Source organism: Tachypleus tridentatus, chromosome 10, assembly GCF_004210375.1.
Source record: "Tachypleus tridentatus isolate NWPU-2018 chromosome 10, ASM421037v1, whole genome shotgun sequence".
Classification (NCBI taxonomy): Eukaryota; Metazoa; Arthropoda; class Merostomata; order Xiphosura; family Limulidae; genus Tachypleus; species Tachypleus tridentatus.
In genome coordinates, this window is record NC_134834.1 from 34,418,682 (window position 1) to 34,433,159 (window position 14,478).

At 32.6% G+C, this 14,478-nt stretch overlaps 1 protein-coding gene across 6 annotated transcripts in view; it reads right to left on the reverse strand.

The window, feature by feature from the left end:
* Positions 1–14,478, reverse strand: part of Polr2B (RNA polymerase II subunit RpII140) — a 112,718-nt gene that overhangs the window by 37,727 nt on the left and 60,513 nt on the right. For all 6 annotated transcript variants that reach the window (XM_076460683.1, XM_076460686.1, XM_076460681.1 and 3 more), the window contains 2 exons: positions 7,116–7,235; positions 4,277–4,463 (listed from right to left, as the gene is read on the reverse strand). In XM_076460683.1, coding sequence (XP_076316798.1) covers positions 4,277–4,463; positions 7,116–7,235 — 307 coding nt within the window. The remainder of the gene's footprint in view (positions 1–4,276; positions 4,464–7,115; positions 7,236–14,478) is intronic.

The window sequence follows — 14,478 nt, forward strand, 5'->3', positions numbered from 1 at the left end:
CTGCACTCTTTTTCTTTCAACCATTTAGGGCAAGAACGAAAATAGGATGGGCTAGAGCCATTGCAAGAACGAAAATAGGATGGGCTAGAGCCATTGCAACTGATGCAAAGAGGGTCCATTTCACACTCAAAAGCATTGTGGTCCTTGCCACCATAACAAGCACACATCAAGGAACCACGACATGATGTCTTCGAGTTCCTGAACTGCTGACACTGGAAACATCTGAGAGGGTTTGGAACGTATGGTTGTGCCTTGCAATTATGATAACCTGCCTTGGTGGTGGCAGGTGGATGCAGTGATGTAAATGTTAAAATGAGAACATCAATCAGCATCATAATTTCTTCTTTGCAAGTGGAGATACACCTCACTGCAGAAACTCCTTGGGTGGAGAAACCAGCGAGAATCTCTGACTCTGAGATGTTCCTCAAATCACTCTCAACAATAACTACTTGTGACGAATTCAAAGTAGCATGAGGTGTAACCTCAATAGGTATATCTCCAATCACATTTGAATGCAAGAGGAGTTCACTGTGTTGGGACGTGGATGTTTCCACCAATATGTCAAAAGAGCAAAGATTCTTTACTGACTTTGGAGAGCCAGCAAGTCCTTCTCATCCCTTCTAAATAAAAAAAAAAAAGAGACATCTGTCCTAAAGGTTTGTCTGAAAGAGTATGTAGTATAAGAAAATGAAGTACAACAGGGTATACAGTTGTTGAAGATTGCTGCTCAGAATCAAGATGAGGTAATTTACCTATGGACTTTGTTTTCACTATTTTGTTTCAGTTTTTATTTGGAGGATCCATAATAAAGAAAAAAATTCTGTACCCACTGACCCCACCCACCATGGAGCCCTGCAATGCCAAACAAGAACACTGTAGCAATGTCAGGGTTTCTTGAGCACTATACCCAAATACCAGCATCAGATACAATGTTCACAACACCTATTGAGAACATCCAACACTGGTACTTGGTTGACCCCAGCCCAAGTGGACCAGTCGACTGATCCTAGGGGAAAAATTGAAAAATGTGACTATTTCTGTTGTTATCAGCAGACACAGAATTTTTATGCATTCTACACATGTCCATCTAGTTTCAAAATCTCATTTTTGATTAGATTATAGAGCAAAAATAGTGGAAAATTTGGTCCGTGTGTTAACAGATAGGAATTTCAATTTTTGTAGCCTTACCATTTATCGTTTCACTGCCCTCTAAGATGTGTCTCACTAATAATTACGCTGTACAAGTTGTAGTCACATAAATGGTATCAAATTACATCATGCATGAAGTACTTGCATGTACTACATTACTTATATATAATATAGTGTTGAGCACAAGAAAGAACTATTTAGAATTTCTGATCAAAACAATGAGAGCATGGAATGACAAGGAGTGTTTTTCTATCTTAGGGCTCTGCAACCAAATAACATTGAAGAATATGAAACTTATTCTTTGCTTGACCAATGCTCATTTTAATGATCAAATTATGTTAAATTTCATATTTCTTAGAGAGATTGAAATAAATTAGAGAAGAGGAAACATAGAGATAAAATGCAACAATTCTCCCACTGGGGGAAATTCAGGATTTTTTAAAAATATTGTCTTATAAAAATATAAAACTGTATACTATTAAAACTTGTTTTATTAGTTGCACTTTTATGTCTGATTTATTCATATATCATTATAACAAAGTAATTTAAAATTTAAAGGTAACTCATTAAAATTTCATCACATGCATAGAAGATGCCAGTGGCAAGACGGTTAAAATTTTTCTACATTTCAGTAAGAGAATGAATTGGTCCAATTTCTCCATATACATTTTTTATACTTCTGCCTGCTTTAACTCCTAAAGATAATGTTGCAATTTAGTTTCCTTTGTAAATATTAGATCTCTGGTCAACTTCAAAAATTTTATATTAACTTTTCATATACCATTGCTTTTTCAATGTAATTTAGTTAAAATTTCTGCATTTCTTTATCTGTTCTTGTTTTAAATAACTCAGTACATTTTCCAAGTTTAACAAAACTTTCATATTCTACTTCAGCTTTAATATTTCTTTACCAAGCTGTAGATGCAACCAGACAAAACCAAATCAATATAACAGTTGGTTCTATTATTTGGTAGTTCTCAACATGTACAAAAAAAACTTTCCTGGGAAAGTTCAGAACTCAAATTTTGCACAATATTTCTTAAAGAGCAATACCAGCTATCATCATTGAGAACTATATGGTACTGAGTAGGGGTGATAATGAGGAGCAAGTACAAATTTCAGAGAATCTGATATTTCCAACTCTTGATTCTGAACAAAATCAACAGGATACAGCAACATCAATCCTCATAAAAGTGTAAGCTCTAAATAAAAATTTAAAATTACACTTGAGTTTGCCTTTATGTTGAGAGTAACATTTAACAACTACAGTGTGAAATTTACATTATGTAGATTTGTATTGTGATTAAATTACTATTATGTATCTATTTTAATACTGACACTCAAGTTAAATTTATATTTCAAAATATTCATAACATATACTATTAAATATGTATTGCAGTATTCCCACCTATTTATTAAAATTGTAAAAGATTCCAGAGTGTAAATATCAGCTGTGTGTGTGGAAACACTAGTGTATCATCAGTATGGTCATGCAGGCTGAAATTTTTAAAAACTCTGTTAACACCTATAAGTGTAACCAAAACAATGTGCTGAGAGACAGTACTAGTTTGCTATAGTTGGTATACTAAAACCCTTGGAAGCTTTAACTGTGATTAACACTTATTAATCAGCAATTTCAGGTATCTGACCAGGCACATTTATAGATTTTGAACATAACAAACAATTTAACTTCACTGGATTCACATCAATCACAACTATTTTTATGAAAACAAATTCATCAGTGATTAGTGAAGAGCTAGCTAGTTCCAAATTAAGTGAACTGGATCTACATTAATCTGCTCATTATGAATCCTCGACGAGATAAAAAAATTCTAGAGCAGATACAAGACTCAATACTTTTTACAAGTTTTTAAAACTTTTATAAAGATCATTATTTGTAATAACTTATTGTATATTTTGTCATTGTTTGTGTATTAAAATATATTTCTATTATGAAAGAAATCTGTGTGTATCAATCTTTTAAGCAAGTATCAAATTAAATACATAAATATTTAACTTCTAAATTTAACAGTTTCAGACTATTCAAAATACATATCAATTACCTCAAGAATACTGTTTGACAACTAAAGTGTGAAATTTAAACTGTGTAGGTTTGTCTTTATTCCAAGAGTGACATTTGGCAGTTGAGGTGTGAAATCTGGACTGTATGTAGGTTTTTTTTGTGTGTATGTGTGTCCAAGATAACAAATATATATATTAGTTGATTAGCCAGTCTTTTAAGTGCAACTTAGACCAATGTCATTCTATAGTATAAACTTGATATGTTCAAGTAGGAAATTACCCCAGATTTTTTTGTAAAGGCAAACTGAAAAAGATTTTTTTCCAACTCACTGGGACAGTTAAAGATGAATGAGTGAAAAAATATAACTTATGAAAGTGACTTTAAGTAGTAACTAACTAGATATTTTTTATAAAAAAGAAAAACTGACAGAAATTTTAAGGATTATGTAAACCTAAATTGCAATTTTAAGAGATGATTCAGATATGACTAGAAAAGGAAACTGGTTAGGCTATGAAAATCAGAAATATACAGCTCATCTCAGGCTTGATAAGAAACATTCTGAGATGCAACTTTGTCATTTCATGTGCCTTTCGTGGTTAAATGGCCATTATAGAGCTATATGTAAAATACAAGAATTATTCAATCAATTCATTAGGCTTGCAACCATTATCTTTAAAGAAATTAATGCTTAAAAGAGGACAAAAATGTAAAAAAGTGATCCACTCATTAAATTCGAGATTCTTCATTTTTCTATTAACACATATAACTAAAATTCTTAATCATTTTTGTCATATCTAATGAATATCAAATGCTTATTCTGATTAAAGAAGTCAATTTCAGTAACTAGCATATTTTTGTAATTTTGTGGTCAAGTGTAAAAGAATCAAAGACCACAAATTACAATTTAGTATGCTTTTACCAAAAAAACAACAAAATATATTTTATTAATTGCAATTTAGGCAAATTCTTGCCTTTCACTCTACTTTTATGGTTTGGACAGAAAAAGTTAAACTTCAAAAACACATCACCACTCTAGTTTGAAAGACCAGGTCAACCAACTTGTTTTTACTTCTGAAGAAATACAAAGGATAACTAATTTGTTACCTGAGACACACCAGCACGGGCTTGGTGGGCTTTCTTCTGGTCTCCCCAATTTCCAGTGGCAAGAGAATATCGTAAACCATCAGTGATAATCCTGGTTTTTATGGCCAGTTCTAAGTTGAAGTCTTTTCCTCTATCAATGAACTTTTGAGCATACATTCGGACTTCTTTAGTGAGGTTCTTGAATAACCTGACATTGTATATATGTGTGTGTGTGTGTAAAATTAAAAAAAGTTTGGAAGATAAAACATTAATACTGTTACCTTATAGGTCAAAATTTGCATGTTAAAGAAGTTAAATTATTTAATTATCAACTAGTTTATAGTTCAAAGTTTAATATAACTTAACTTTCTAATATTAAAATGATACATGTCAACAAATTATGAAGGTTCACTTTCTATATCACATGTCATTTATTCAGTTCAAACTGCCCATTTCCACATTTTCTGCTACCCATATCTGGTCTGATAACTTTTTGTGAAATTTCTCACATTTTGCTTTATAGAAATATAAGCAATGACGTAAAGACTCCTGCAAAGCACCCTGCTTTCAAACATTATCATAAATTTTCTTTTGCTATTGTATTATTTCTAACAAGTAGAAAGCTGAGATTTCACTTAACTGACACTTACAAGATCTAAAAGCTTTGGTCTAAGAAGATTTTAACAACTTGGTGTCATTTTCTTCATATGCTGCTTTACCATGTATAAAAATTATTTTACACCATTCTATTTTGTAAGTATAGGAGTATTTCATATTTTAAACTGGATAAATGAATTAAAAGAATTGAGGCATTTTCATGTTTAATTATGGTTATATTTTGTCAACTTTGATTATACAAGAACAAAATCTTGAAGAAAAGATTTCAGAAGCAAGAACCAAATTTCTCATTTTTTAATCTGTTTCTTATTTACTGTTACAAAATTAACTAAAATGTAAAATACAAGTTAATCATAAGAAATTTTAAATGGAATACAGAGATGCCAACTGTTTCAAATGACTGAGCATAATGATTGTAGACAGAACCCTTTATCATTTGTGGCTACTAGGCCTGACCAATGTCTCTAAGCTGTTTATTATTATAACTTATTTATTACTGCTATAGTTTGCTCATTTACGACTGTTTTGTATATTTAATAAATAAATTTTAAAAAATTCATTTGAAATTCTTTTTCATATTCTGAATTCTTACTCATAAATGTCATTATCTGCATCGTTTTAGTCTTTGCCTCAGCCTTTTGTTGGTGAGATGCCGATTTTGTATGTCTGGAACAATCGTTTATCCTGCCACGTGCCACAGAAAAATCGATATGACAAACTGCACAAAACGCATGACTGTCACTGACTTTTGATGCAATGACCAAATATTTTGCACTATACTCTTTCCTAAATTTTCGATTCACAGTTTTAGTCCTTTTAGATTTGCCAGAAACAAGACAATCTGGTGAACAAGGCCTCTTTTTTTCCCCATCTTGTGAACGATTGCATTGGTGTTTCTATGCTGCTTAGAAAACGAGAAATACCCATCTATGCGAGTGCTGATTGGCTGACAAGCACTGATGATGTAACTATGAATTCCCCCACGTACCCAGTATGGAGAAGCAGCACACTCAAACTATTGGTAGACATCAGAGATACAAATATTTTTTAGTATTTCAAGCACAAACATGATTATTGCAAGTAGCCATTTGGACTATGTCTTATTTATTATCAAAATTTATTTGTATTTCACTAGAAATTTTCTTTTCACCCCTTTCAAGCCCTGGGGGAACAATTTATCACTTTATTGTATAGGCTTATATAATATACAATAATTTGGGAGTTGCAACAAGTCGTAATATTTGTCTGTATGAGCTTATATTCGTAATGGTTGGCATCTCTGGGAATAAATAAACAAAATCCTTGCAATCAATAACAGTTTGATCATGTATGTATAATTCAATAGAAGTGTGCTGATAATTTGATCCACAATTTAAAAAGTTTTCCAGCATGATAAAGAGTGTCTAGTCTGATAGGTCCAAAGTTCAACTGTAAATACAAAACACTGAATGAAAAAAATCTATTAACTGTAAAATCAAGTATTGTGTAACTGCCTGTTAGAATGGTTCACACATTTCAGAATGAAAAAAAAAATTATCCAGAATTTGTATTTTTTGTAGCACTTACCAGATTAGTCAAATTGGCCAAATGCATAGAGTTAGGGCAGAGAAAATGAAAATACAATATAAAATTTTAAACAATAAATAACTAACATACAACATTAAAACTGTTACACAATTTAAAACACTTCTAACATGTGGACTCTACATGTTAGAATGTTTACATCATCATCACCAGGAGAAACCTTGAGACATGGGTTTCATATTATTTATTTCTTCTTAGCTAGATCATTTATGGGACCTGTGTTTAAATTTCCATTTTAGTGGAAGTCTCAGAGGAGACTACCACATTATTACACAGATATTCTCCTGTAAAATTACTACAATTGTAGAGGTCTTTCTTTTTCATTGCATTCCTCCATAGAGAGTGCTATAACAATTTGAAATATACAAAATGCTTATTTTGCCCTTTCCTCTACAGCTTTCTACTACTGTGTTGAATATTTTCTGGTTTTGTGTAAGGATGTGATACCACCTATGAATGAAATTTATCAACTTATATGAACGATATTAAAAGCTAAATGACAGTAATAATTTAGAGTGTAGATTATGAACCCCATAAAACATGCCCCTAGTTCAGATTACCATCTCAAAGTCTGATTGAGATTGACCCAGCAATAAAGTAGTTAGATAACAGATGTACATAGATTTTTGTGCTACATATACACTATATGTTTATCTACCCACGAAAAAGGAAAGCAAGCAAAGGACCAGCCAAATCAAGCCTCTTATTTCCATAGTGGTCTCTATCATCAAGTTCTCTTCTTCCAAGAGCTGCTAGAAGTAGCCTATGAACCATATATCTGTTAAAGAAAGAGGGAAAAAATTCAAAAACTGAGAAAAAAACTGAATGACAAAGTATGACATTTCAGTTTCTACACTGATGTCTTTTTCAGCTCCAAATACAAATTGTTACACTTAAAAAAATTCAGCAGTATGTTAATATTCTTCTCTTATACTTCCCTGTATGTTACCTTTCCTGAGCATGAAATAAAGTTTTAGCCAGTTACTTTCAAAATTAAGTAAACCCTACTGCCCCAGGCATAACAAAGTTTTAGCATCTGAATTTTATTATATTACTTTGTGTTGTGCCAATTAGTGTAGCATAAAATCTTGGCTATTAATGCACATTTTAATAGTATACAAGTTTCTAATTCTACACGACAATATTCTAACAAAAAATATCCTGAATTTCCCCTTACGTGACAACCATGACATGTCTTCTCCAGGAATAGTCTTCCCTATTTTATCTGCAACCTTTTAAAAAACTACAAAATGTAACTTAAATATAGAACCTTCACTGCTCAGATAAACCATAACATTTATAGCCTTTTTTTTCTTTTGTTACAGAGCTATGGAATAGAAAATCAGACCACTCCTACTTGTCACATCCTCTCTTTCATGATTTATTAATAGTTCTCTGTTTAATTATATATTACCTGTAACAATAAGGAAGCTAAGGTTTTTATCTATCAAATGCTCTGTTGTATAACAGTGTTTGGAACAAATAAGTATCAACTTCACTCAAGAGTACAAGCAACATTCTTAGAAACTTAATGACTAGCTTAGATACATTTGTAATGGCTCTTTTTGCACAGCTAGCAAAACAGAGAACTTTTTCATTAGAAGAAACTATTTTTTTGCATATTATTCTATCTTCTTTAGTGCATTATAAAATTAAGTTTCACAACATAGGGCCACTCTATATGACAATGTGACCTCTTTGTACTTGTTTTGTCTTTTTAGATTAATACTTGTAACTTTCAATAAAATGTATATTTTCACAAAATTAGATGGTATTTCAGTTAACATTACAAGTCTTTAACATACAAAAAATCATTTTTTATTGAAGTATTTCTAATAAAATAAAGATTTGTCCATGAATATACTGAATATTTGTTTTGAAAAGTCCATGTGAAAAGTAATTTTCATGTTAAAATCAAATACTTTTCCTTACTTCAAAACTCTCAAATTTCTTTTGTTATTCCTAAGACTTTCTGAATACATTTAAAACTTTTTTCAGCAAAACTTCATAGTCAATTTGACTACCCTCATAACTACAAAAATAATTAACAAATCTAAATTACCCTTTTTCTCTTTCTAGAATTTTATAGTGATACAAAATTACATTCATTTATCCTTAAATAACTCTTCGTTTATAACAGTATACAAATCTATAATTAAATGCCGTTTTACCGCTCTTTGAACCTAGACTTTGTACTGTTCTTGCCATAAGCTGAAAATCATTCAGAACATGTGTATCTTGCATTATGCTATTGAATTACGTTACCCAGAAACTACTACAACTAGTACAAGCAGCTCATATGCAAGCCCCATGAAACATTTTAATTATATTATCATTTACTCTAATTTTAACTAACCTAAAAAAAAAAAAATCTATTTTTACATTTTAGTTCCTTTTATAATTACACAAAGAATAAACACGAAAAACAATAATTAAAATTCTTATTCAATCTTCTTGTTTCTTGCTCTTAACTGTCAGAGGTAACCCTATTTTCTGTACTACTCATAGTATTGTAATAAATTATTTTTATTTAATTAACATTCCAAACAATACAGACTAATAACATGCAAAGAGTTTGCAAATTCCTCTTCCACTCAAAATATTTCTGGCTTTTTAACTTTGCAACAAAAGTTAGAAATTCAAGCTAATCATTAACTTTAACATGGGAACAATGTTGATACTTATCAATTTAAGTGTTCACAATATAACATTACATGACACTTGATATATAAAAACCTTTATTGTCTATTGGTTATAGGTAATATGTAATAAATGGAAGAAAGAAGTACCACAGAATTATGAAAGAGGATGTGACAGGAGAGGACCAATTTTCAATTTAACAGCTCTGTAACTAAACAACGTTCAAGACAAGAATAAATGTGGTTTTTATCTGAGTGATGGCCATTTTATAGATAGTAATTTACATTTAATTTCATACTTTTTTGACGGGTGGTAAATAAATTAAGGAAGATTACATGCAAAAGAAAGTGAGTCACACTGGAGGAAGTTCAAAATTTAGCCCCATAGAATTAAAAATTTTGAACTTTTACACTATTAAAATACGAATTATTAGCTAAAATCGTACTCTATTTTAGTTGGTATAATAAACAAAGTTTAATAAAATTTTGCATGAAAGACACTAAAACAGTGTCATGCACAATGAAGGATACCGTGTAAAAAGGGTTAATTAAAAATTTAGTGCATCAATACCATTACAATAAAATAGTAGGCTTCCGTCTCCTTAAAAACTGATAGGAAAACAAAAATTATGTAGTACACTGTTGTTTTTCATGTATATATTTTTATTATTATAAAAGTAACTAAAATATGACAATAGGGATCTTTTAGGTTAGTTAAGATAAGTTAGTTAAGTAAAATAAATATTAATATAACAAAAATGTTTCACAAGGCATGCATGTGAACAGTACATAAGTAATGTAATTTGATAGAGTAACATGAGCTATATATGCTCCAAATTATTTCATTAGCATTCACAACATAGATAATTGTTTTTAAATTTTACAAAAAATTACTCAAGTGCTATCTGCACTAGCCATCCCTAATTTAGCAGTGTAAGACTAGAGGGAAAATAGCTAGTCATCACCATCCACTGCCAACTCTTGGGTGACTCTTTTACCATCAAATAGTGGGATTGACTGTAACATTATAACACCCCCACGGCTGAAAGGGCAAGCATGTTTGGTGCAACGGGGATTTGAACCTGTGACCCTCAGGTTACGAATCAAATAACTTAACCTACATGGTCATGCCGTGTCAACATAGATAATACATCAAATCCTAGTATGATTTGTTTTGTTAAGTTTATGAGGAAATGCATTTTTTTAAAAAGTCTTCAATCTTCCTTACTATGACAATTGTGACATTTGCTCTCTACATCTTCCATCTTGTCAAACTAATTTACCACCCCCTAAATAAGTACAAAATTTAACAAATTACTTTTTATAACATAGATATTACTCTGGCAAAACAATTTTTATAGATTTGAACGATTTTTGTTCATGGAGTCATAACCTAGAAAATCACACCCATTTGCCACACTAAACTGTCACATCTCTTTTTCTTTCGGAAACTGCCAAGTTCTCTTGCATCTCATACAAAATCACTTATATCCAAAAGAAAGCTATTTATCTATTGAATGACATTATACTACATTGTTTTCTGTACTAAAAATTGTCTATTTCACTTCACTGGGAAACGTAAATGAAATTAGCTGAATTTTTAATTGCTTTTACTACTAGTTAGAAAGCCAGAGAAGTTACGAGAGTTATAAAATACTGTTTGCTTTTTATGTGTTATTATTCTGTGTTCTTATATACATTATTTACTTAAATAATTTATAGTAGTATTATCTTTAGTATTAAAAAAAGACTTAAGTTTCATTGACAGTTGAGAGCATAAAAACAAGAAACCTCGATAATTACTATATTACATTTCATAAGTATTCTTTATTAGAAAAAAAACTAAAATATAAAGATCAGAAACTTATTAGATAAGATAATGAAATGAAAATGCTTCACAGCTCATGCATTATATAATTCAATACAGTTACATGACTGCACGTTCATCAAATGATTTAGTGCTTGTGTGGCAGGTAGGCCATGGTCTAATAGTAAATAAAACTACGCATAAACATATGTATATTATTACAAAATTCAAGCTTTTTTTGATAAACAATTGTAGTTTCATGTTACAATTTTCTGTTATCCTAAAAGAAGGAAAAAAAGAATAATTTAGATATATTTCATATTTTGTTTTATGGTGGTTACAAGGTCAAATTGACTAAATGAACATTCAGACAAATTTTTAATAAAAATATGTCATTACTTTTTGTCTACAAAAGGCTTGTAATGCTTAATAAAAGCTTCAAAATATTGTGAAGATACACAAAACACACCAAAAGTTTATGCATGGAGCCTCTGATGGTCACTTCGGGGTAAAGAATTTGTCAAAATCGAGCCTATAGCACAGTGGTTCTTAACCTTGTTGGAGGTACTGAACCCCGGAACTTTCGTACTTGCATTCACTGAACTCTTCGTAATTGGAAAATAAAATATGATTTTTTCAAATTCAAAACATGAGTAGATATATTATTAGTGCACAAAATGAACCATGCATCAGTTGCACACAATATCACTGTGTTCAAAGAACAAAACCAACAAAACATGACTTTCACACAAAAACAAAACTCAATGAATATTTACTGCAAATCAAAGTGGTTGATTGGTCGGTTGATTTAGTGTTTTATGGCACAAAGCAACTGGGCCATCTGCGCCAAATGTTTGGTAAAAAGGTAAAAGTAAATATAGTAAAATACATAGAAGGAAATGAAGGTAAAACAAAACGGCATTGAAAAACAGAGAATAAAACCAATGTTGACATCTATTCTACAATGTTAAGATAGAAACTAGAGTAAAAGAATTTGTAGAAGACTTTCTGTAGCATAATGCTAATTATCATAACCTGCCAGGAAGACTAACAGGTAAGTACAAGAACCAATGAAAGTCACCTGAAGTTAGCCTTTCCAGTCCTGGTTGTGTGTCATTATAGCCATTATCAAAAGGTAAAGTAATAAAATTTTAAGACATGTAGCAAAATTGTAATAATAACTCGCCAGGAAAACTAACGAGTAGTTCAAACAGCAGCGTTAGTCACTTGAAGTTGGCCTTTCTAGTCCTGCTGTCGAGTTATTTAATATTACAGCCAATTTCTAATTTCAAATCAAACTAGAGATTGTGACTCTTAAAATGGAACCACAATGAAAAAGGTTTAATGAAGAAATATAAAACACGTAAATGACAAAAAGATTAATGGCTGTTAAAAAACTAAAAATTTTATCAAGGTGGACAGTGTTACTCTCACTAATAACACTGTCTAATGTTATGGACAAACCTTGGGACAGAACATGTTTAAAACAGTGCCGTTGTTGGGAATCGTAACGAAAGTAAAATGTGGCTTATAGTGATCTGAGTGTCACACAAACTACAGATTGGTGCATCAGTTACAGATAAAAGAAAACGATGAGTTAAAAAACTAACCAATGTGTAGTCTAGGCAGAACAACTTCTTCCTTCCAATCTTTATGGAAGCAAGCCTTAAATACAGGACCATAGCCCATGTATGGAATAGGCACGGTGGTGATAGTGCCAGAGCAGATAGATTTAGCTGCCATGTCTGCAAGCTCGTTCCCACGAATACTAACGTGGCCTGGTATCCAGAAAAACTGGATAGAAGTAGATGTTAATGAGAAATGGGCTAGTCAGTTTTGAATATCAGCAAGAACAGGGTGTGAACCAACGTGAAGCAATTCCAGGGCCAGTAGAGATCTATGCGAGTCAGTATAAATAGTGCAGTTGGAGTACTGCTTAGCTTCAATATGATCCAGAGCAAGAGAAATGGCATACAGTTCAGCAGTGAACACAGAAACTGTAGAGGGGATTCTGCAAGCAACCACCAAACAGCAACAAACCATGGCAGAGCCCACAGAGTCACCTGATTTGGAACCATCCGTATAAATTGGAATGGAAAGATTGTTTGAAAGATGTTCAGTATATAAAAGATGATACTTCCAATCGGGAGTATCTGCTTTTCTCAGATGACTTAAAGAAAGGTCACATTTGGGGACTGTAATAAGCCATGGTGGGATGGGCTGACCAGTGGATTCTGCAATGTTATCCAAGGACAGACCCAATTCATCCAATTGCACCTGGACGTGAAGGCCAAAAAGAGCAATGGCAGATCGTCTGTTCTGAAAAATTATGGTCCACCAAGGAAGGGAAACACAACCCCAGGTGGGATGCTTTGGTAAGGAACGAAGTTTAAAGGACAGAGTAAAGACAATTGCAAATAGCAAAGGTTCATGAGATTCTACATACAAGCTCTGAACTAGGGAAGTGCAGAAAGCCCCAGTGCAGAGTCGAAGTCCTTGATGATGAATGGGGTCCAGTATCTTTAAGGCCGAGGGTCTGGCAGAGCCATAGACCATTAATCCATAGTTGAGTTTCGATCAAATAACAGCACAATATATCTAACATAGAACATCGATCCGCTCCCCAAGTAGTGGTATAAAGGGCACGGAGGATGTTCAGTGCTCTTGTACATTTGACCTGTAGCTAATGTGTAGTATAAAGGTCAGCTTACAGTCAAAGATAAGTCCTAAGAACTTGGTCTCATGGACCATTGGCAGTGAAACTTTACCAATACGGAATTCAGAATCAGGGTGAATACCCCGTTGGTTGCAAAAGTGCATGCAAATGGTTTTGGAGAGAGAGAAATTAAAGCCATCCACTGTAGTCCACTTCAGTACACGATCAAGGGCAGTTTGTAGTTGCCGCTCAATATATCTCATGTTCGACAACTGACACGAGATGTGAAAGTCGTCGACATAGAGCCCGTTTGCAACAGTGAAAGGGAGTTGTTCAGTGATGGCATTAATCTTTATACTGAAAAATGTGACACTCAAAACACAGCCCTGAAGGACCTCAAGTTCCTGTAGAAAATAATGGGAATGTGTCAAACCCACACAAACTTGGAATCTCCTGTCCATTAAAAATTTTTTAATAAACATGGGTAAATGGCCATGTAACCCATATACTTGGAGGTCTCACAAAATGCCATACCTCCATGTTGTGTCATAAGCCTTCTCAATGTCAAAGAATATTGATACAAGATGTCGTTTGACAAAGGCTTCTCTGATTGACGTTTTAAGGCAAATCAGGTGGTCCGTGGTGGAGTTCTGTCATAGGAACCCACACTGGGTGGGCGAGAGGAGGTTGATTCGAGGAACCAAACAAGACGATCATTAACCATCCTCTCTTTGGTCTTACAGAGACAGCTCGTCAAAGCAATTGGACGGTAGTTTGAAAAAAACTTGGGATCTTTCCCAGGCTTAGAAAAAGGTACGATAATAGCCTGGTGCCAGGCAGTAGGAAGAACATTCTCCTGCCAGATCCAGTTAAAAACAATTAAAAGAACATCAAGAGAAGCAGGAGAGAGATAGGGTAG